At 40.3% G+C, this 23,436-nt stretch overlaps 3 protein-coding genes across 4 annotated transcripts; 1 reads left to right on the forward strand and 2 right to left on the reverse strand.

Moving 5' to 3' along the window:
• Positions 1-90: 90 nt before the first annotated feature.
• Positions 91-3,704, reverse strand: LOC126803310 (uncharacterized). 2 transcript variants are annotated; one of them, XM_050531095.1, is made up of 8 exons: positions 3,565-3,704; positions 2,737-3,229; positions 2,446-2,611; positions 2,311-2,361; positions 2,030-2,212; positions 1,811-1,904; positions 838-1,544; positions 91-750 (listed from the first exon to the last, which is right to left on the reverse strand). In XM_050531095.1, the coding sequence occupies exons 2-8, from the start codon at positions 3,198-3,200 to the stop codon at positions 391-393; spliced, it is 2,025 nt and encodes a 674-aa protein (XP_050387052.1). In that variant the 5' UTR covers positions 3,201-3,229; positions 3,565-3,704; the 3' UTR covers positions 91-390. The 2 variants fall into 2 exon arrangements, with proteins under 2 accessions (XP_050387052.1, XP_050387050.1); XM_050531093.1 differs by having other exon boundaries at positions 91-753.
• Positions 3,705-5,619: 1,915 nt separating this feature from the next.
• On the forward strand, positions 5,620-7,616 carry LOC126802560 (protein FAR1-RELATED SEQUENCE 7-like). Its single transcript, XM_050530201.1, has 2 exons — positions 5,620-6,257; positions 6,659-7,616. The coding sequence occupies exons 1-2, from the start codon at positions 5,620-5,622 to the stop codon at positions 7,614-7,616; spliced, it is 1,596 nt and encodes a 531-aa protein (XP_050386158.1).
• An 8,725-nt stretch (positions 7,617-16,341) lies between these two features.
• Positions 16,342-23,399, reverse strand: LOC126803313 (uncharacterized). The gene is made up of 7 exons (XM_050531098.1): positions 22,778-23,399; positions 17,768-17,837; positions 17,600-17,671; positions 17,404-17,514; positions 17,160-17,300; positions 16,900-17,070; positions 16,342-16,784 (listed from the first exon to the last, which is right to left on the reverse strand). Exons 3-7 carry the CDS (start codon positions 17,657-17,659, stop codon positions 16,563-16,565), a joined length of 705 nt encoding a protein of 234 aa, XP_050387055.1. The 5' UTR covers positions 17,660-17,671; positions 17,768-17,837; positions 22,778-23,399; the 3' UTR covers positions 16,342-16,562.
• Positions 23,400-23,436: the final 37 nt, after the last annotated feature.

The following is a 23,436-nucleotide window of genomic DNA, read 5'->3' on the forward strand; positions in this document are numbered from 1 at the left end:
AATAAAATGTTCTTATGAAATTAACTGAAACCCACATATCCGCTAACTCAAGTTTTGACAAAAGAATTACAGCTATCAGGCAAATATATATTCATCAGAGATGGGAACCTATAAAACAGATTATTGTCATAGCCAACAATTCACATATGCAGCTTAGTATACACTTGAAGTCTGTTACTTGGTCCAGATAAACATGTGTACATGTTCTACAACAGAAGAGGTATCACAAATTCTATAAAACACAGAGCACTCAAAAGCACAACTCAAATTCAAATCAAAGGCATGCACCACTTTGCTTTCCACCCTCACTTGCCTCCGGGAATGTTGCAACAACAAATGTCAGGGTTGTCATCAAACCTCCTGACAGAAAGTACACCAGATGGCTCTCTATTAGAAACCAGCCCATCCAGCAGGTTGAGAAGCTGGCTTGCTCTCCATAGCCTTAGCGTCACCAAAACGCTGAGACATATTTCCTTCACCCATAGGTCTTGATATCTGAGCACTTCCAGTGGGCACAGCAGAAAAGCTCTCTGTTCCAAAACCCCACGACTCAACACCAGTATTTACTTGAGTCGTAGCTTGCTTGTTCTGCTGACCATTTCTTGTCCTGACAGATTTGACACTGTTGTCTGATGAAGAAGCCTGTGGTGGTTCTGCAAACGGCTGCCATGACTTTGCTTCTGGACTCGGAGTTTTCCTGTCAGATTTATTCTGCTGGAGTTCATAAATGGTTCCTTCTATCTCCTTCCTCTGCTGCAAGCATGATACTTTTGATTAAATAGGTAATCATGCAATAGACAGGATACCATAAAAAGTCAAATCAGTTGAAAACAATACCGGTGGGGTTGCAGATGACTGAATGCCAGGTGAGGTTTGATTTCTCAAAGCATCTTTATTCGGTGACGGTGTTCTAGCTGCAAGCATCTGCTTAAGCTCCTGCAACTCTTGCCTTTGAGATCGGCAGATGGCTGATAGCTTTTCAAATTTGGAAGTTATTTCAGCCTTTTCTAAGTTGGCTTGGCTCAGCTTCTCCTTCAATCTCTCTACTGCAGTTCCTAAGGCTTCTTCTTTTCCTGATTTACTATTACCAGTTCCAATGCTGAGTTTAGTAGTATCAAAATCAGCAACAAAGGAGCTAAATGCATCATCTTGAAAACTAGTTGCATTTTCAGGCTTGGATGCCTTCGGCCTCTCAGCACCATGGTTGGTATCCTTCTGGAAGAAATTTATTTCAATGTCCTTTGGAATTCCATCTTCATGCTTGTGCGGTGCAGCATATGGTGGAGTATTTTCCACTTTTGCACGAGAACCATTCTTGGGTGAAGGATGAGTAGAATCATCAAACTTAGGTATACTCTTTTCTTCAGTAACAAGCAACTCCTCAGCATGCTGAGTGGACCAGAATGCACCAAGTGGCCCTCCACCTCCCGCCTTGGCCATATTTGACAGTTGTGATGGATTTCTAGCTGATTCTCCCACCGCAGGTGGTGGGGGTGGGCTTCTGCGAGGCATTTCCGGGGACTTGTTTGCGGGCCTTGAAGAACCTGCAGATTTGAGGTGAAATTGTCACTTCTGAACAGAAAGCTTCAAATATATTAATAATTTCTTTGGTTGCAATTAGTATTTTAATGTAATTTTAGTGTAAAGTATCAAGACACGAAAAAAATAAACCCAGGTTTTCTTAGAAACCGGAAAGGCTAGATGTAAGGTCTACACTTCATTTCAAGTACTTAGAGGAGCAAAAAGCAAATCCATACCAACGAGAGAAGTTGTAGCTGCATATATGGCTAACAAGTGATGCTATGCTCACCTTCATGTTTTCCAGAACAAAGCATTTCAGGTTGCACATCAGGTAACGGCTTCTGTAAACCCACTGGTAACAGCTCATTAACACGAAACCACACCTGTCACAGAACAAGGAATCAGTAAACAGTATTAGAATCTCCACACCTATTGTTGCATGGACTCGATTGATCTAAAACTAACCTAAAGTCATGGAGATGAATGGCCAATCAAGCAAAGCGCTTGCCTGCGTGATGTCTGGTCTGTCGTCTGGTGATGCCTGAAGCATGTCTTTGATGAGATCTGTAATCGATGAGCTGTATTTAGGTAACTCCGGAATGCGATAGTTTCCATTTAAGATCTGCAGCTTTGACTCTCCATCGAATGCACTTTTGAAGTAGCAAATGCGGAAGAGAAGGCAGCCAAGAGCCTGCAAATGGTGGTGTTGTGTCGGCTCCAGTTAACATCATAATGTAAGTGTCAAACTATTCAGAATCACTACAGAGCTGGAGGACCCAATCAACTTACCCATATGTCCACTTTCTCATTGATGAGTTCTCTCCGAAATAGATCCCACATCTAATTGAAAAGGTGGAAAAAATCAATACAACATTTAAAAATTATAAGTGACTATGAAACATTGAAAATCAAGGCATACTCCACCTCAGGGGCCCTGTAGGCAGGTGTTGTGTGCTTTCTGATAATGTCTTCTTCAATACCCATTTCTTCAGGCTTCTCGAAGCGCTTGTGGTTGGTGGAAGTGCTTCCAAAATCACACAATTTCCATAGTCCATCTGACCCCAACAGAAGATTTTCTGCTTTTAAATCCCTGAAAATGCATATCGATCATTAGATACCAACTGTTAAGAGTTCACAGGAATTACATGAACATAAACTTAAAATAGACTATAGTGGGAAAAGGAAAGTAGGAAGATACAAGTCGTAACATGGTACCTATGAGCAATGGGAGGGGACTGCATGTGCATTGCAAAAACTGCGGTACACACATCTCTGAAGATAGAGAGGACCTGATTCTCATCAAAAAACCCAGCTCCTCGGTTATCCAGTACAGTAACCAGAGACTTGTCACAATATTCCATGACAAGTAGGGCCTCCTTAGTGCGGCCCGAATCCATGATGGCGTGGGCATAGAGAGTGACAACATTGGGATGTCCTCTGAGCACCTTCATGACGGAGATTTCCTTCATGACCAAGTCGAGCAGCTCTTCGTCATTACAAATGATGTGCTTCAAAGCATACTGCTTTGAGGTATGGACAAGGTCCCGGGCCAAGTAAACGCAAGAGAACCCTCCTTCAGCAATGACATTCCTCACATGAATCTTGAGTGTCCCAACGTCGAGAGAGCGGCCTTCAAGACCAGCTGGCTCCTTGTGCATAAAAGGCTTGAACCTCCACATTGCGGGTGGTTGGAACAGAATGAAACGCTCTGAAGGAAACAAGCAATAGTGTACACATGATGAACCCAGTGACAATGCAATTCTTAGAGCATCTAAAGTTGTGATCTTGATTGCAGAAAACCAATAAGAATGTAAAGCCAATCACTGTTTGATACAGATTCTCAATATCAACAATCTTTCTACATAAAAGATGAGACCTTGAAACCTAACAAGAATCGATTTTGATTATTACATACATCAAAAGGCCCTGAAAAGCTAGATAGTTTGAATCAAAGTAATAGACAAATGTACGGATCTGTTTGTAACCAACAAGAGGAAAGAAAAAGAAGCAGATCTGGAAGATGAAGGAATTGCAAGATTGTACCTTGGAAGTAGAAATGGAAGCAGAAGGTGCAGAGAGAGATCTATGAGAATGTGAGACAGATTACGTGCTGATCCAGACTCTCTTCTTCTTCTTTGAAACGAAGAAACAGAGAAAGAGCCTTTTCTCCAACCCAAAAATCCCAATAGTTTAATAATGAAGGATTAAATATATGTGAAAATGGAGAGGGGAGAGAATAAGGTGGGACGGCAAATGGAGATGGCTGCTCTCACTGGGCCTATCTCTCTCTGTCTGGGCTGGACAGATGAATATTATTGTATTTTCTGTTGTTCCTTCATGGTGTAGCTCCTTTTGACAATGGCCTGCCGCTCTTCTTTTGACACTAGCTTTGTGCTTTGTACACGTGCAATGCAGATGTTTAGGGTAATCTTCTTGTGTAATTTTATTTAGGAACATTCTGTCGCCCTACCTCCGAGAGCCGAAGTCGTACCTCCGAGAGCCGGAGCAAATTTTTAATACGCGGCAAAGGGTCATTCGAGAAAACAATCGTGGTGGAACCCAGGTCGTTAACCTGCATACGTTAATAAGGGTGGGTGTGGTGCACGTGGTTTGGGTAAATGAAAGGGGGGTAATTCTCATGTTAGTCTGACTTTGACTTTGACCAAGATGAATATGTCTGACCATGATTTAGTCAACGGTCCACACGTGCTAAGTCTTTTGCTGTTTAGGTATAGGTAACGAGTTTTTTAAAAGGCAGCCGCAAAGCACCATGTACTGTTTATGGGGATCAGATTGATGTTTAGGTATAGTGTTTGAATATACTGGAAATGCTCATTTCTCACATTTCTCCTTCATTTATGGGGATCAGATTGTTTTGATTTCCCGAGCATTATCCGATTGTTGTTAGGGCCTGAAAAATTTACTGGTTTCCTCGTATCCGCCATGGACAAGAGAGGTTAGTATGATATAAATTCCCATTTTGGTTGAGAACTCGTGGTTCTGCAAATTAAGTTTGAATATATGATTTTGTAGTTGTTTAGAAATTGTAGTTATATCATAGTAGTTATTGATTTTATGGAAATTAAATGTGCATTTGTGAATTTAGAATTGTATAGTTATGCGGGAGGTGATGGAGGAGGTTGGTGATGGAAGTCTTCGTTTTAACGAAGAGGGATACTTCACTCCACTGTTCTTAGACGACGAGGACAATGACGGTGGAAATGTGGTGGAGGATATGAAAAGTGTCGAGCAGGATGAATCTGAATGTACCGGTAATGAAGATAGCGATTGTGCTAGAGACGAGGGAGGGAAACAAACCAAAGATGGGTATCACGAAAGATATGTCAGGTGTGATGACCCTGAAGAGTTGGAAGAAATCGGGCGGAAATTAGCCAAAGAACTCCTTAATTCGGAGATTTCGTTTGAAGATCTATGCCCATTGATATCAGATAGCATGTGGTGTTCAAGTCTGAAGGGTAGGGATGTGAAGACGCTGAGTATGCGTGACTTTGATGACATAAGTTTTCCAATTGTGAAGGAGGCTGAAAAATTCTTCTACTACTACGCTTTCATGATTGGTTTCAGCGTGAAGAGGTTCAGAAGGGAAAAACGCGTTGTTGATGAGTGTGAAACAACATGGAGAAGGAGCTGGGCATGTTCTAAAGAGGGGCACTGCAATAGCAAGAAGAAACCAAAGCATGTTGTTGTTGGTCTGATCCCATACAACGGTGATGAAGCTTCAGAAGATGAGGACACTTACTTTGTCGGGAAGAAGAAGAAAAAGAAGGGGGTGCCAAGGGGAACCAAGTATACTAGGACCAACTGTAAAGCCATCTTCATCGTGAAGCTGGATGTGGAGACCAAACAATACCGTGTTTTTAGATTTGATACTACTCATAACCATGGGCTTGCAGCTGTATCAGAGAGACATTTTCTTCGCTCATTCCGGGAAGTATCTAGTGAGGACTTACTTGAGGTGCAAGCGCTGCAGTCTACTGATTTGGGTGTTAGTTCCGCGTTTGATTTTATGGTGGGGGTAGGCCATTAGTTGGATATTTGATCAAGGACTTGTATAACAAACTGGACCGGTATAGGAGAATGAATTCAGAACTTGGTGATGCAGAGGCTGCAATGAACTGGTTACGGATTAAAGGCAGGGAAGATCCCAACTTTTTCTGCAGGTATAGCAAAGACGGAGAGGGCAGACTAGCCACACTGTTTTGGAGGGTCAATGCTTCTTATTTAGACTACAAAGCATTCAGTGATGTTTTGATCATAGATAGCACCTATAAAACAAACATATATGAGATGCCTCTTGTTTTGTTCGTAGGCATCAATAACCACCGAGGAAGTGTGATATTTGGTTGTGGTCTTCTGTGCAATGAGAAGGAGCATACGTTCAGCTGGTTGATTGAGAGATTCATGTCATCGATGGATAATGTGGCTCCGATAACAGTTGTTGTAGACGATGATGAAAGGCTACACAAGGCACTGCACACGCACATGCCATCCGCGAGGCAAATGCTGTGTTCCTGGCACATAGGCCGGAATGTGGGTCAAAATGTCAAGAACCTGAAAGTGCAGAAAGTTCTTGGAAAACTCATATATGCATCATATAGTATTGAAGAATGGGATCTGATATGGGATAACTTGATAGCGGAACATGGGTTGGCGGACAACGAATGGTTTAAATCATTGCATGGTAGGCGCGAGAGATGGGCTGAGGCATTTTTCAGGTAAATATTAATCAATGCGGATATATTTCTTGTTTGAATTGACCTAGTTGGATTAATGATTGTTGTAGTAACAGAAGGTTGTTTGTTAAATATTGTAGGAAGAGAATGTTGGCATAGTTAATTTAGAAATAGGAAGAGAGTGTGAAGTTTAAATGTAATGGAATTTTGAAATTGATTACATTAAAAGTTAGAATGCACAAGTTTTATAATCCTGTATTTTGATAGCATGTAAATAAGCAGAAATCAGATTTCGCAATAAGGTGCATATAGAATTAGGAACTATTAGTATACTAAGGTAAGGTGACTTGTTAGAAAATGAATAATTTGATTTTTGTTTGAATTTAATGACTATTCTTCCGAGTGAGTATATTTTATTGGAGACATAAATCATATTTTTGCAGGGCACATCATTGTGCCGAAGTGTGCAGCACACAACGCTGTGAGGGTATGAACAATAAGATCATGACGAAAGTCGGTCAATTCACAAAGCTCGTGGAGTTTGTACCAAGGTTATACCATAGTTTTGGCCGACTGAGAGACCGTTATTTGTTGGATGACTTCAAGTCCCGAAACCACCTCAGACAATTTGAGCTTACCATGAAGGGTATAGAGGAACAAGTATTTAATATCTTCACCGATGATATTTATCTTGTGATTAGGGGGCAGATGGTTTTTGAGAATCAATTCATTGTATCCAGCCGTATTGATTACGAGGATTCAAGAAATCTGACTCTTTATGTAACACAGTACGGTGTGGAGGATAGGTGTTGGTTAGTTACCTACGTTGGCCGGCCAGAGGATGAAGATGGGGATAATTATACATGTTCATGCCAACTGTTTGAATCAGATGGAATACCATGTTGCCACATTTTCTGTGTTTTTAAATGGGAGGGTGTTCAGAATTATCCTAAATCTCTGATTTGCCAAAGGTGGAAAAAAGACGCAGGAAAGAAGGCATGTATTGATAAGGTGGTGATGGATAATGAATTTGGTGAATCTCAGGCATGTAGGTATGCGAAGTTAATTGGCATAGCTAAAAGAGCTTGTTACAATATGTCACTGACAAATGAAGGTTTTGAGACCGGTGTTGGTGAGTTGAACAGTCTTGTAGGGAAACATTATGCTGCAACCCGTGTGAAAAAAGCAAGGCTTAACCCTGACGACAATGAGAATGTTGTGATGGATCCTGTTGTATCTAGAACCAAAGGCACGCATGGCCACAAAGCAGCAGAAGGTAATGTGAACAGAAATGAGGGAGTCGGGGAGGGTCCTAGATGCGGTGAGTGCCATAATCATGGTCATAATAGGCGCACATGTCCTGATATTGTGAAGGGGGATGCAAGCAAAGGTCGAGGATGAAGGGCACAAACTAAATCTGCGACTATGTCGCAGCCATGTACTGACACAGAAACAGGAGGGCTCTCAGAATCAAACGTTCAACAGTCTGTTTTGAATGGTAACAATATGGAACGTCCCCGTACAGGTCAGAATTCTCAGATGTCATCACAATCTCGGCTGCACTCTGATGGTGTGGGAGGGATTGGTTATGCAAACTTCCCTAATGTGAACTCGCAGGCTAGCGATTCACACAATGGTAATCCATATTTGGGGTGATGAGGTTGTCCTTCATTTAATTTTTTGTGATCACATAGCGACGAGGGGGCGTTGGTGTGTTGAATATTGTTGTGTGAAACATGTGTTTTGTTTATGTCTCCTCTGTCATTGGTTGTACTATTAGTTAGTTAGGCAGTTAGGTGAGCTGTAACTGTTATTACTTCCCCTCCAGTTGGGATGGCCGGATTCAAGTATGGTACATTTAGGAGCCATTTAGGAACTCATCCTCGTCATTATTTCCGCAATTTGATTATGTATCTGCAGTATGTCGTACCCTGCTTCCTTGTCATTATCTCAGATGAATGTTTGTGTTTTCACATCCCATTCCAGAGTTCAGGAGGTCTTAAGTAGTTGTTATTTCATCCCTCCTTATTTGGTATGCTCCCATGTCTGCAATGAAGTCTTGGTCGGTTAAGGGAGCTCTTTAGACATGATTTATGCCGTGTAGTAAAGTGGTGCAATATTGGTACCACATATTTGGGACCTCTGTAGACATTCATATTGTTATCTTACTCTTGACTGAAAAATATATCATGGAAGCAACATGCTTAGATAGACAGGTCAGACGCAACTTTACTTGAAAATACAATGATGTTTGAATGCAGGAATACACATAAGTAACAACCACAGTTTAGAGAGCTAACATGACATTCTTCTTGCTCCAAATCCTTCCTTGCTCCACATGAGCATACGGTGTTGTAGGCAGCCCGGGAAAAACATCTCCTGTTAGGCTGTCGAACTACAAAATAACAACACTCTCTGCTCACTGGAGTCATACATGATTACCAATTGGAATAGTGTTCAAAATAAGCAAACCTAGGTTTCTAAGTTTTAGAACTACATAATAAGAAGCAGGCACTGCAAAAGTGAGGACCACATGTCCAAATCCATCCACTCATGCCCAATTTATCAATTCATGCCCTCCCACCCCCTGTAGTGTGAGAAAAATGAAATTCGTTCGCCATCTGGGCGACAAGATCATGTATACTACTTGCAGGTGACTTCATGCACTGCAATAGAAGAGAGGCTCTGTGTTCCTCCAAGTTGTACTATCAGCACAATAATCCACCGTTAGGAGTTATGAAATTCCACAAGCACAGTAATAAGACAATAACTACAAATGACAGGAAACGTATGAAGGGAGATTGTAATACCGGATTCCACCACTCAGTTCCATAAAATTGCATATGTCCAATCACAAACATCCCACACTCTGCCTTCCCCTCCTGTGATGGAGCAATTTCAGGGAACATTATTTCAAATACCTGAAAGTCTGGTCGACAGTATTCCCCCGTCCTCCTTGAAGTCATGAATATCGTGGAGGTAATATGGCTCAGCTAAACACCAGGAAAAAAAACAATTTATACTATTTATGTAGGTTAGTTATCCCCAATAACCACATCTAACAAGATTTTAGCCTTACTAACCACATTCCTAGCCATCTCTATCGATGTCTCCTCACTGAGGAATCCTCTAACGCTGTCCCATATCTCCGCCACCTTCCTTCTGATGTCTACTACCACCAGCCACCAATGCCCCCCTCTTTTCCGCAAGGTGCATTGGGATAAAAATCTACTTTAAAATAAGAGTTGAAGTAGTAAGTGAACAATGTTCCATTTTCAGTCGACATATAATTCTTAACACATGGAACATACTAACCAGATCACAACTGTCTATGCGATTGTCAAACCTAAACAAGTTGCACACTGCCCTTGTTTCCATTGCCAAATCCAAGTACTCCTCATTGGTCTGACGCACTTGGTTTGCTTGCAGCTGTGCACACCGAGATGTTCAATTAGGATCAATCCAATATTACAACCATTTTTCATTTAATAGGTTTGAATTACATACCCAGAAATATGTAGGCAGGTACCAAGCGCGCGGGTTTGTCCTGTGACATGAAATCAGCTGCGAAGTTTATGACCTGCAAACATGGAAGTAACAATCCTTAACAAACTCCAAGCACAGACAAGGTCTCCCACATGGCCTCCCACAGACCACAACAATAAACAACACTTATTGAAAAATCAGCAACTTACTTCCATGCGAACACATGTTTTTGGAGCCAGACACGTCAGGTCCTTCCTCAGTAAAATTTCCCTCCCTTCACCACACTCTGCCATTGGAATCCTGCATATGGAGTGTATGTAGATATGATTCATTCTGAACATCATAATATAAATAATTTATATTTTAATTAGGGTTGTTGCTCACTTGTCCTCCTCTGGGGTTGTTAGTTTGTCATTCATGAATACATAATTGACCAATCGTAAGTCTGTTTGTGGGAGGGGCGGTTGAGTTTGTAAGGCCCGGCTCTGAAGCGGTTGATAACTATTCCAGTGTCATACCTAGGTACTTGAGTTGAAACTTGCACCGGACTTGTTCTCCTATTAGGTGCCCCAAACATTGCACTGTTGTACATCATTCTCACATGTCCTCTTGGAATTGGAACCACCACCCTCTCAACAACATCCTTTTTTTTAGCCAATGTTTCCCCCAGTTCTTGGTATCCCAGCGGAGTACTTGATGTTTCTGATAAAGCTTGGCAAGATTTGGGCGGTGTTGGTGCTCCTTTTGCACAATCCAGCTGCAAATAATGTCAGAAACAATAGGCCCACTTACAAGGTGATAAATACATGATAATTCAGAAAAAATGCACCTCGTTTGCAGCATAGTTAGGAATAAATATATGGAGTGTCAATAGAAAATGATGTTCAATTAGGAAAAATACTGACCGAAAGTCTCCTCGCACAATTTGGTTTAGAGGTGGCCGCTCCACTTTCTCCATGTTTTCCTTTACCCCCCTTCACAGCATCCATCTTTCCCTCAATCCGTCCTTCATTCACACCATTGTTGTTTCCACATTTTGGGACTTTGTCGGTTTCACAGGTCTTTCGTTTCCTTTTAGAAAGTTCATTCCTTCCATTCTCATCTTCCTCTAACAGACTCTTCAATACCCTGCTCACACATTCATCGCGAATTTGGTCTATATCTGCATCCCACATTTGAACAGCCTCTCTCACTTCACGGCATTCAGGCAAGTATTGTTCAAACAGTTCAGCCATCCTCATCACAGTCTCCCTGACTTCAGACATTTCTCTCTTTGTCTCATAAATATCTTCGTGCAACGCCGGCCTAATCCCAATTCCATACCCTATTTCAGAGGAGTCTGGTTCATATGTGAGGTTTGCAGCTATTGTTTTTTCTTCACGACAATTGGGGCACTAAATCCACCGTGCTCTCTCACTCGTCCAACAACTTCTTCAAGATCAACTATTGTCCAGGCTGCAATTGGAACAATGCCTCTGTACAACTTCCCAAATCCCCTCCCAACGATATCGAGATACAATAGTTGGAAAAAGAGCATGCAGCCAGACACGAACTCTGCTTCATCGTTCCTATACAGGGCAACCCTTCAAATATGCATTGCAACGCATATGATGCCCAGTTTTTGTCTCGAATTTTATCAGTTAGTTCGAGGCAGGTGACCAGCGAAGTATTGACTTTGTCATCAATGTTGGGACACAGAATTGTTGTAATTGCAAACAGAGCGTATGCTAGTTGAAATAAGGCATCGACGCTGGCCTTGTTAAGGATAATGTAGATTAGCCCTTCAAGCCCCAGATTTCCATCAGAATCACAATATTGGCTAGAGAATATTTCGTTGGTGTAGTCAGCCTCAACTGGCTCAACAGGGCTTCCTCCATCCACAATGCCCATGACTCTGCTGAACTGAGCAGCATTCAAACTGTAGTCGACATCACAAATTTTCACCGTCCTATTTTTAAGGTCCACTGCTTTGAAGCAATGCGTCCACATTGGTTGATTCAGTACATCCATTTTGATATCCTGCAGGTGGCCCATTCCGATGTGGTTGATGGCTTCAATCTTGTACACAAGTAAACGAGATACGACGGCGATAAACTTTCCGGGGTCGCAACGGGTTTTAAGCACCAGTGCTTCCTGTTAAACGAAAAAATGAAAACTTAATAAGTCAGCGACTTTGAAGGTTTTTGAAAAGATTCAAACAACAAACCCGCCAAAATTTATAATATACTTCCCACCCGCATAAAACCGGCCCATTTTGGGCCAAACATCGATGTAGCCCAACGAATAATAGGGGGCCTTAAAAGTTTTAGGCCTGACCTTCTTCATGCACTCGATGCCATAGGATCTTGTAGGCCTGCATACAACAATAAGTTAGTTCAAATAATTTGTGGGCCTTCACGTAACCAAAGACCACAACAAAAGTTTCTGATTAACTATCTCAGCATTTGAGTTCACACTAACCTTGGAACTTCGACTGGAATTAATCGATCAGCCACATAACCCATATAATCGCTCCCCTCACTCATCTTCAGATCAATGGTTTCTGCATGTCATACACAATTAATTAGTCAACGAAATAATTAGTTTCTGATAAAGAATGTAAATCCTAATACCATCATTCAGCCCAACCAACCAACCCTCCCCCACCCCACCCCCCAAAAATAGTAGTGTTATTATCCTCGTCCCCTAACAATGATAAAACCCTAACCACGATTTGTGACAAAACCCTATCGTTGACAACTACCATGTACACAGATCTGTAATGAGTTGGGACTTGGGAGAATATATTCTATTTTCCTTTTAAGTAAAAGTAGGATACGAAGAAGACGACACAATCCAATAGCAGCTTGCTATTAGATAATCTCCATTGCGAGGACAATCACCCTCATGACCCAACTGGAGGGAGAAGATTGATCAGAGCCCTATTTCTACAACCCCCTCCCCGTGACTCTTTTCTTCTGACTGAACAAATATATGCAGATGTTCCACCCTACACTCATTCACTCTTTCCTCCCACCTCTGCAGCTACAACCAACCAAAGCAATACGATAGAACATGAATGACTAATCAGAAAGAAAGTTTGAGGGTTCCAAGATTGAGGCAGCCTATAAGCTAAAATCGTTTGAATTGTATTTTGGAATCCGGATTCAATGGAGACCTGCCACGTGTTATTAGGGTAACTCCATCCAAGGGAAGCGGTTCATTCCCGCTGAAAAATGTTACCACCCTCCCACTTGATTCCAGTAAATCAAATCATGCCCAGCTGATTGATGTTCAAAACTGGATCTCTGGAACATGGTTAGAATCCGATAATCTAAGGGAACCAGGTGAATTCTAGTTCTTTCACGGGGTATAAGGGAATCCCTTTATTCCCGATGCATACTCCCCCCTATCGGGGTCCACCCCTCGTCCACTAGTGTCATTGTCAAACCAAATCAAATGACGTCGAAGGACTGTCATTTGCACAGGAAGAGACATTGAATGCTTTACGCTTTGCGGTCTGCAGTTCCCCTTTGCATGTCGTTGTCGTTATACAAGGGAATATATATTTCACTTGCAGGAGAGAGGGGGTGTCTTTGAAGGATATGGACGCATTATTAGAGGGAGGGTGGGGATTGGGACGCTATAAGTTCGACATCTTTAAACGCCAGCACCCTCCTCAGTTGAAGGTCCATCAAAGGCATTTCCTTTGCCATATTAACGTCTGAGTCATCCACAACTCTGCTCTTAAATAGCGGGAATTCATAACACCTCAACTACTATGTTTCGATCCTAACTTCCCCTCATCAACAGGTACGAAATATAACAATTGTAACCGTAGTTTGTGGACGCTCTTTTGTGCCTCCCTCTTCGGAGCCTTTTATAGTCTTATTCAACTGTCTCCTCTTATTATCCTTAAAGTCATAAGGATATGGCCCTCAACTGTAAGGCGGTTCATATTTCTAAATTTTTTTTAGGAAATGGTGTTTGCATACTACGTCGTTTGGGTTGGAAAGAAACCGGGTATTTACAATACGTGGGGTGAATGCAAGCGTAACACGGACGGGTTTGTCAGGCCGATTTACAAGGGTTACAATATTTTAGATGAAGCATTGGTGGCAATAAGATCACCACCACCACATGCCGCATACGTGCGTCCACCAAATTGGCCCTTCTCTGTTCCCATAGAGGCGGCATAACTAATTGAATGCAACTTCAAACGGGATCAAACTTCAAATACATCTGCCTCTTCCTCGACAGTGAAGGCAACCTATGAAGGAAATGGGAAGAAAGTAACCATGGAGGGAAGTGCTAGCGATGTCTCCTTGCTTATGAAACAACTAAAATTGTGAAAAATGTACGCGGTTATATATATGTTGTTGTTTGATACTTTAATGTCTTAGTTGATATGGTACCACATATTTACTTCTAAATCTGGAGTTCATCTATATGTATATATATATATATTCTTAATTATTCCTAAATTAAAATAGGCGGGCCGTTGTGATTCTACCATATGATTGAAAAATCTGAGTCATTTTGGGCTGGGGATAAACATATTCTAAATGGATAAGTTAATTCAACAAGTCCCAACCGGAATCGAATGGTTCAAAAATGGGTTTATATGTTGAATGAACCGCGTATAAACGGAACTGACCGAATATATTTATACGTATTCAAAATAATTTATAAATTAACAAAAATATAATAAATATATTGTTTACATGTAATATAACAAGTTCTTAGTTTGCTACATTGGTACCTTACATTGTCGGCCTTTGAGAGATAGGGGTTCGACTCCCGCCTCATGCAAATTTTAAGCAAAATTTAAAATTTTCAAGCAATTGGGTCGAATTGTACACATGTGTACTTGGGCTGGGGCTATTTGGGAACAAGTTTCAACATCGGAGAGTATGATAATAAAAAAATAACACTAATGCGTCCTATGGCGGAAGCCAATTTCGGGATGCATGTGCCGAACCCATTCACATTAACATGCGACATCATTATGGAGAACCACTTACTACGCTCTCATATCGTACCCCGTTTCCAGAGGGCCCGATCAATGGTTTTATCTAATAGGAAAAAAATGTATTTAGATTCAATTTCAACGCACTTTCAAATCAGCTTCTCCCAATGGTCCAAAGGTGACCAATTTTTTTACCAGGTGCATCAAAATATGCATCAATCACATCTAACGGTTCTATTGAAAATCATCAGAGGTTAGGTAAGTTCATCACCAAGGTCTCACAACTAACATGTCATAACATTGAACTCATGTTAAGTACCGTTAAGTATCAAGGTCGCCCTTTGTGAATTGGGACTATGAGAGAAAAAAATATATATATAATTGGGACTATGTGGGACAATTACGATTAACAATCTAACACTCGGATGTCATCCATACATGTATTTAGACATTTGGTTAAAATTTATCTTATTTTGAGATAACTTTGGGCCCATGAAATTACACAAATTTCACTTACGCAATAAAATTGTATACACATGTCTTAACTTTGAATTTATTGAAACAATATATTACCTCAATTGTATACCATAAAATTGCTTTGATTCTATACAATTTAATATTAAATGATAAAACAATTACTGTAATAATAATAAATCTCTAAATAACTTATTTTTAATAATAATAATTAAAATACATAAACCAAAAGTTCATTATTAGTGTATTTTGTTAACTACATTAAATTGTTCATTCTAAAAAAAACTACATTAATTAAGTTCTATATTATATAGACTTCAATTATTTGTTGTTCATGCATGAGTTCGGCCCACATCTTACAGAATCCATCATAATTCAGGGCCAATCCGTTAAAAACACTTGCACTGACAGGGTGTATCCCACTCCTCCCACTTCCGCCAAACAACTCCCCTCTCTAACAACCTAATAACCACTCTGACCATGGGTTCCAAGCGGATGGCGGGTAAAAGGGGCCGGACGTGTTTTCACTGACAGGAAACTACACTATGGGGACGGCCAACAAGGGGATCAATATCCAGAGAAAGAGTAGGCCGGTTCAAGAGGAACAATTGGTAGAAGATGGAACGCCGGATTCTAAACGAATGAAGTGTCATAACGATGACGACGACTTCACCGAACAATCATTGACAGAGTTTTATAACCAGAATGGGGGGAGGCCTTTAAAGTGGCTGCAAACGTCATTGTCTTTTGATACTAAGAAAATTCTGCAAGTTGTAAGTGGTGTGAGCCTAATTCATGGTCTTTTCAAGATCTCACCTTATCGAGTTAATTAGGGTGCAATCAGAGACGGGCATGTGGGTGGTAAACAAAAACAATGGGACGAGATGGTTGACTGAAACGAGAAACTACAGCTTTGCTTCAGCTCCCGACTCTGGGTTGTGCAAAGTCATAAAATTTCCTTCGGAACGCTCCTTCGTTGTGAGGTACGGAGGCTATTAGTTTGGGCCATGTGTTCGACCCGTTTGTTGTTTTAGGGCCTATGTAAATCAGGTTTATGTATTATGAATGCAATATTGCAATTGACGGCCCATATTAATGGAGCCCAAGCCCATTACTGAAAACGCATCCAATTTCAATCTACCGTCATAATACTATCAAAGTTCTTATGTCGCTCGCTCCACGGCCTCGCTCTACATCTAATAAGTGGCAACATTAATCCACCATAACCACACACTGAATTAAGCCATTTATTCATACAAACTTGTGTCTGCAGGGTTTTCATACATACTAACGTTCAAGTTTTGATCATAGTACAAAAGAGGAAAACCACATAATAGTATAACAGTTTCAGTTGTCTACCTCCGGGACAATTCAAACATCTGACAACCATATTATGTTACGCCAGTTTATAATCAACATGGATTGGTGGTTGCAAATAGTCACCATCGCGCTGGAACACGAGGTTTGAACTTTTTTGACAATGGAGGAATTCTACCACCCTCCCCACCCCCTGTTGATACTTTGTCATGGGGAGCAATTGCTTCAGCCGCCCTCTCCTTTTGTTCCTTGTACAGATTAGCCCATACAGATCCAACATATTCATTCAACGGGTGGCCAACTATTTCAAGAGCTATCCTAACCCTCTGATCACCGGGGTTGAACTGAAAAAGGAAATTCCAAACTACCTAAGTTAAAAACAGAACACAGGACAACTGAACAACAATAACTCCCAAAGTAACAAAACAACACTTATACCAACTTCATAAGAACACTCACCCCGTCATACCACCGCTTCCCGTAGTGCTGCATATTCCTAATCACATATATGCCCGACTCCTCCTTCTTCCTCTGAATTGGGCAGCTGGTCGGGTATTGGAAGACAAAGACAGACGGCAGATCAGGACTTCTATTAAAGTCCTCCGCGAAGATTTGTCGAAACAGATCAATCTGCATTTTTTTATAACATTGAGACTTTTAAGATCAAAGGTAACAAAAGGCGTTGGACTAAGGAAAAGTGGCCATGCAAATAATCATACAGTGCATTTTGCATATTCCTCTTGCCGCTTCTTCATCGATAAATCAATGTTGCTGTCCCATATTTCACATTCACCTTCAGCGACATTCAGAACCGCAAGATACCAGTGGTCCTCCACTTTATCATGGATGGGAATGAATACCTTCATGTAATAAAATGGATACTATGAATTATATACCATCTAATATACAATAAAATAATGAACATGATCAATCACTCCTTATAACCAAAAACACACTTCCTACCTTTTTGCATTCATGAAGACGTCCTCTGAACCTCTGCATACTGGGTATGTCAGTCATCGAGGCCACATGGCCGTCAAAAATTGTCTGCCTACCAAGGCTGGTTGCATGATCCTGCGTCATAAGTGCCATTTATTCATTTTGCGTAGGACGCAATTTCAATAGGAACAAGGAATGCCAAATATAAAATTTTACAAACTGAATATGAGGTTGGGAGAAACCAACAATCCGTGCTGTTTGCATATGACATGGCCCCCATTAGATTAATTATCTACATCAGTTGAAAATAATAGGTCAAAATCATTTCACATTGTACCCGCTTTACCTACACCGGTTACCGCAATCATAATACTAACTTAGACGTTACCTGACTATTGATCGAGTGTTCAGGACATAAGCATTTCAAATCTTGCCCGCAGACACTAAATTCACCACACCTGCTATTGTAGCATGGTTCTCAGCATGGTTCTATGTATGGTCTGATTGATTCATAGATTCATGGATCTGTTTTACTTTAGTTGGTTCACCTGCTGTTTACTGTGCAAGCATGGGTTTAATTTCTGCCCGTTAGCTTTAGTTTAGGAGAAATAGTGTTCTTTGCTTGTATATAAATATTGTTCATTGTATATCCAGTTTTGCATCTTAATACAACAAAGAGAAAATTGCTCCATATGCCTTTGTTCATGCTTATGGATTTCAACATGGTATCAGAACATGAACTTTAAGTATCCTGCCTCTGCATATCCTCTTCTTCTTCTCCTAAGTGTATTTGCAAGTTCCCTTATTTCTCCAGTTTCAAATGACAGAAAGTTCTTCATTTTCGGAAGAAAATCCATTTGCTTCTCTCAACAACTCCATTTCAAACATGACTGATGTTGGAGACAATACAAATCTCAGATTGTGTTCGACCTTGCTGTCCGAACATAACTATATTTCCTGGTCTAGAGCTATTATATTAGCTCTTGGGGGAAAACGCAAGCTTGGTTATGTCCTTGGCACTATTACTGTGCCAGAAGAAGGTTCTGCAAGTTATGATGATTGGTTGGCTAAAGATAGATTAGTGATGTCCTGGGTTCTTAACTCAATGGAGCCCCAATTAGCTCAAATATTCAATTATTCAGAGTCTTCCATGCATCTTTGGACTAATGTTAAGGAGATGTATGGAAACTTGAATAACTCTGTTAGGGTTTTCCAATTAAAAAGGGATATTGCTAACTTGCAACAAGATGACCTCTATGTGGAATGAGTTGGATCTGTATCGACCTCATACTACAGATACAACAACTTTGGTCAAGAGAGCTGAAGAGGATAAGATTTTTCAACTGTTGGCAAATCTGAGTCCAGACTATGAGGATTTAAGGAGCCATATTCTCATGAATCCAGAGTTACCTTCATTTAGAGCTGTTTGTTCTACAGTGCAGAGAGAGGAACTTCGAAGGAAAGTGATGAACTCTGAAATCAACAACAATCTTGCACATTCAAGGGCGTATGCTGTCTCTCAAAAATACAATGGAGTGAAATCATACAAAGGAAAACGCAGTGAGCTGAAATGCACTCATTGTGATGCCACTAACCATGCTAAGGAAACATGTTGGATCCTACATCCTGAGCTGAAGGTAAAATTCAACAAGGACAGAGAAAATAGAAAGAATCCGAAAGGGTGGAACACCAATTTTTCCAAAGCAAATCTTGCTACTACTGATGTGGCCTCTTCTTCATCAACTCATTCGAATGGTCTGTTGAATTTTACATCCAACCCTACTGCACTCATCAATGATTTTGCATCATTCTTGCAACAAAAACAAACCTTGGTATCTCAAGGAGCTTCTTCTTCTGGAAATGGTTCCCATACTGCCTTGCTTGGGAAGTTTGCAGGATTTCTAGCTGATTCTGACAGTGTCAAGGATGATAGTATTCCAGGTATTATGTCTGCCTTTAAAACTGCACTTGATGTGAATATTGAGCATGAATATTGGGTTATTGATTCTGGAGCCACAAATCACATGACTAATCATCTTGAAAGCCTACATGATTTTGAAAAAGTGTCCTCATCTGTATCTGTTGCTAATGGCAAAGGTAGGAAAAGGAAAAATTCACTTGTTTTCTAATCACATCAAATCTGATGCTTTATACATCCCCTCTTTTCCCTTCCAATTATTGTCTGTTGGAAAGATTACTAGAGCCTTAAACTGTCTAGCCATTTTTTCACCTAATGGTGTCTTTTTCAGGATATTACCACCAAGAAGAAGATTGGTGAAGGTTTTTTCTTAAATGGCCTGTATTACATATCTACGAAAATACAGGCCTTCCAAGTCAGTGCTTGTAGTGTCTCTAGTCATCAACTGTGGCATCAACGTCTAACTCATCCTTTTGAAAAAGTGATGTCCATTTTGTTCCCTGCCTTGAACCAAGAAAGCAAGCATTGTGAAGTTTGTCATATGTCCAAAATTTCTAGATTACCTTTTAGTTCCTCTGTGTCTAGATCTTGTAATCCATTTGAAATCATCCACTCTGATATTTGGGGACCTATCATGCAATCCTTTGATGGATATACGTATTTTGTAACCTTCATTGATGATTTTACAAGGATTACTTGGGGGTATTTGCTTAAACACAAGAGTGAAGTATACGACTTTTTCAAGAATTTCCATAATCTTGTTAGTACTCAATTTTCATCAAAAATTAAAATTCATTGATCTGATAATGGCTCAGAATACATGTCTCATAAAATGTCCAATTTTTTGGAGCAATTTGGCATCATTCATCAAACAAGCTGTGTTGGCACTCCTCAACAAAATGGCACTGCAGAAAGGAAAAATAGAGATTTACTGGAAAAAACTCGAGCTATTATGTTTCATGCTAATGTTCCCAAGAAGTACTGGTCTCAAGCTGTGCTCACTACCACATATTTGATAAATCGGTTGCCAAGTAGAGTGTTAGGCTCTAAGTCACCTTTGGAAGTCTTGAAAAATCAGAAAATTGATCTATCTCATCTAAAAGTGTTTGGTTGTGTCTGTTATGTGCATGTTCAAGATACACATCGAGGAAAAATTGGACCCTAGAGCAATTAAGTGCCTTTTTCTAGGGTACTCATCAACTCAGAAGGGTTATTATTGTTACAACTTGGCCACAAGAAAAATGATTGTTTCCCGAGATGTAAAATTTGATGAGTCAGTGAACTATTTTACAGAGAAATTGGGAGTTCATGGACAGGGGGAGTTCTATCAAGATTTATTTCCTTCAATTAATATTTCTACAGAAACTAATGCTCTCACAGATTCTGCAATTGAAATTAATGCAGTTAATCATAATGGAGATGTTCAAGCCACTAACCATGAGCAAGTTCATCATGATGAATTTGCAGATCAAGTTGAACTCGTTGTTAATGAGGATTCCCCTCCTCCTGTGTTTCATGCTGGTCCTAGGAGAAATCCCATCAGAACTAGAAATGCACCTGCTAAATTCAAGGATTATGTTGCATATACTTCCAAATATCATGTTTCAGATTTTGTGAATTATGACAAGTTGTCCCCTACCTATGCAGCCTTTCTCAGTTCCTTGGACAAATTTCATGAGCCTTGAAATTTTCAAGAAGCTGTTGAACATGAAAATTAGCAGAAAGCTATGCAAGATGAGTTAACTGCCCTTGAAAACAACAAGACCTGGAGCATTGTGAAGCTTCCTGAGGGAAAAAAAGCTGTTGGCAGCAGATGGATCTACAAGAACAAACTTCATGCTGATGGAACCTTGGAGAGGCATAAAGCACGACTAGTAGCTCGTGGTTTCACTCAAACATATGGAGTGGACTACAAGGAAACCTTTGCACCAGTTGCAAAGATGAATACAGTGAGAGTTTTGTTGTCTGTTGCAGTTAATAAAAATTGGTCTTTACATCAAATGGATGTAAAGAATGCTTTTTTGAATGGTGAATTACAAGAAGAGGTGTATATGAGATTGCCTCCTGGACATCCACAAGCTACTGATCCAAGCTTGGTCTGCAGACTGCATAAAGCTATTTATGGCTTGAAACAGTCACCTAGAGCATGGTATGCAAAGCTCAGTTCAGTTCTTGAAGGAGTAGGGTTTTCTAGAAGCAATGCAGACTCTTCATTGTTCATTCGAGATGGTTTACATGGAAAGCTGATGGTTCTTATATATGTGGATGATTTGATTATTACTGGTGATAATTGTGATGCAATTTTATCTCTCAAGCAGTCACTTCAAGAAAAATTTGCAATGAAAGACTTGGGAGTTCTCAAGTATTTCCTTGGTATTGAAATGGCATCTTCTCACAAGGGTTTATTTCTTAATCAGCGAAAGTATGTGCTAGATCTTCTTGCTGAAGCAGATGTTCTTGATTGCAAACCAGCTAGAACCCCCCTTGCAAGCAAACTCATTCTTGACTCTCCTGGAAATTCTCTCTCTAACTTGCAGGATTATCAAAGGTTAGTTGGAAAACTCATTTACCTTACAATTACTCGTCCTGATATCTCCTATGTTGTGAGCATTGTTAGCCAATTCATGCATGCCCCAACTGACCACCATTTGAGAATTGTGAAACGCATTCTAAGATATTTGAAAGGCTCCATTGGTAGAGGAATTATTCTCAGGTGCAATGATCATACATATATAGTTGGTTTTGTTGATGCTGATTGGGCAGGGAATGCACTTGATCGAAAAAGTACTACTGGCTTCTGCACCTTTGTAGGTGGAAATTTAGTAACATGGAGAAGCAAGAAGCAGGGTGTTGTAGCTCGATCCAGTGCAGAGGCCGAATATAGAGCAATGGCATCTGCAGCTTGTGAATTAATTTGGTTAAAAGGTCTCCTAGCTGATTTAGGTTTTCCTACTTGCAAGCATATCTCTCTTCATTGTGATAATCAAGCTGCCATGCATATAGCATCCAATCCAGTGTTTCATGAGCGCTTAAACATATTGAAGTTGACTGCCACTATATTAGAAATTAGGTACAAGCTCAAGTAATTGAAACTAGATATACTCGCAGTAAAGAACAACTAGCTGACATTTTCACCAAGTCCTTGCCTTCTGATCAATATCAGCTCATCTTAAGCAAGCTTGGCTCAATTAATATCTTTGAGCCAGCTTGAGGGGGAGTATTGCAGCATGGTTCTCAGCATGGTTCTATGTATGGTCTGATTGATTCATAGATTCATGGATCTGTTTTACTTTAGTTGGTTCACCTGCTGTTTATTGTGTAGGCATGGGTTTAATTTCTGCCTGTTAGCTTTAGTTTAGGAGAAATAGTGTTCTTTGCTTGTATATAAATATTGTTCATTGTATATCCAGTTTTGCATCTTAATACAACAAAGAGAAAATTGCTCTATATGCTTTTGTTCATGCCTATGGATTTCTACACCAGCCTATCTCATGACTGAAAACAAAACCAACAATTAACTAATATAAGGATAATGTTATTCACACCTTACACGAAATCACGTGAAGGGTTATAGATGCAACAAGGCAATCAGAGGAACGTTATATGGAAGTACACAAAATAAATAACACAAACATCATATACATGTTAATAATCAGTACTGGTCCTCATAACGTCTCCCGACATAGTATACTAACATTAAAACCCTTTACGCACAACAAATTAACACTGGGTCAGTAACATATTATACTGAAAAAAATACCCTTAACTCTAAAATTACTTAACTATACTCAGTGACTTACATGGTGATTCAAGTAATAACAAATTTAGTTAATACACTATTGCATGCATCGTTACAAGTTAATTTCATCAAATCAACCACACAGCTAGACATTCTCACAATTAATAGACATACCTGGCTGAAGCCCCCAGCTCCACGCCCTTTTCTGCCAAATAGGTACGCCAGCAGCTCCCTGGTTTTGGGTGAAAGATCGTTTATACCGCGAATCAATCTGCTTCCCGGGAGTTTAATGTGCTCCGCCGTCACTTTCCCATAACCAGACCTCGAAAATTCTTCTCTACACCTCTTCTATTAACGCACTTTCTCCCGACCTTGGTGCTCGTCAGCCTACAAGAAATTA

The sequence above is a fragment of the Argentina anserina genome, chromosome 7 (assembly GCF_933775445.1).
Source record: "Argentina anserina chromosome 7, drPotAnse1.1, whole genome shotgun sequence".
Classification (NCBI taxonomy): domain Eukaryota; kingdom Viridiplantae; phylum Streptophyta; class Magnoliopsida; order Rosales; family Rosaceae; genus Argentina; species Argentina anserina.

Coding starts and splice junctions, on each gene's coding strand:
- LOC126802560 (XM_050530201.1), top strand. CDS start 5,620: ATGAATTCAGAACTTGGTGATGCAGAGGCTGCAATGAACTGGTTACGG. Junction 6,258..6,658: donor TGGGCTGAGGCATTTTTCAG/GTAAATATTAAT, acceptor ATATTTTTGCAG/GGCACATCATTGTGCCGAAG.
- LOC126803310 (XM_050531093.1), bottom strand. CDS start 3,200: ATGTGGAGGTTCAAGCCTTTTATGCACAAGGAGCCAGCTGGTCTTGAA. Junction 2,362..2,445: donor CTGCCTACAGGGCCCCTGAG/GTGGAGTATGCC, acceptor CTTTTCAATTAG/ATGTGGGATCTATTTCGGAG. Junction 754..837: donor AGTCATCTGCAACCCCACCG/GTATTGTTTTCA, acceptor TCATGCTTGCAG/CAGAGGAAGGAGATAGAAGG.
- LOC126803313 (XM_050531098.1), bottom strand. CDS start 17,659: ATGGGGGCCATGTCATATGCAAACAGCACGGATTGTTGGTTTCTCCCA. Junction 17,515..17,599: donor TTCTCCCAACCTCATATTCA/GTTTGTAAAATT, acceptor CTTATGACGCAG/GATCATGCAACCAGCCTTGG. Junction 17,071..17,159: donor AGGAATATGCAAAATGCACT/GTATGATTATTT, acceptor AAAAAAATGCAG/ATTGATCTGTTTCGACAAAT.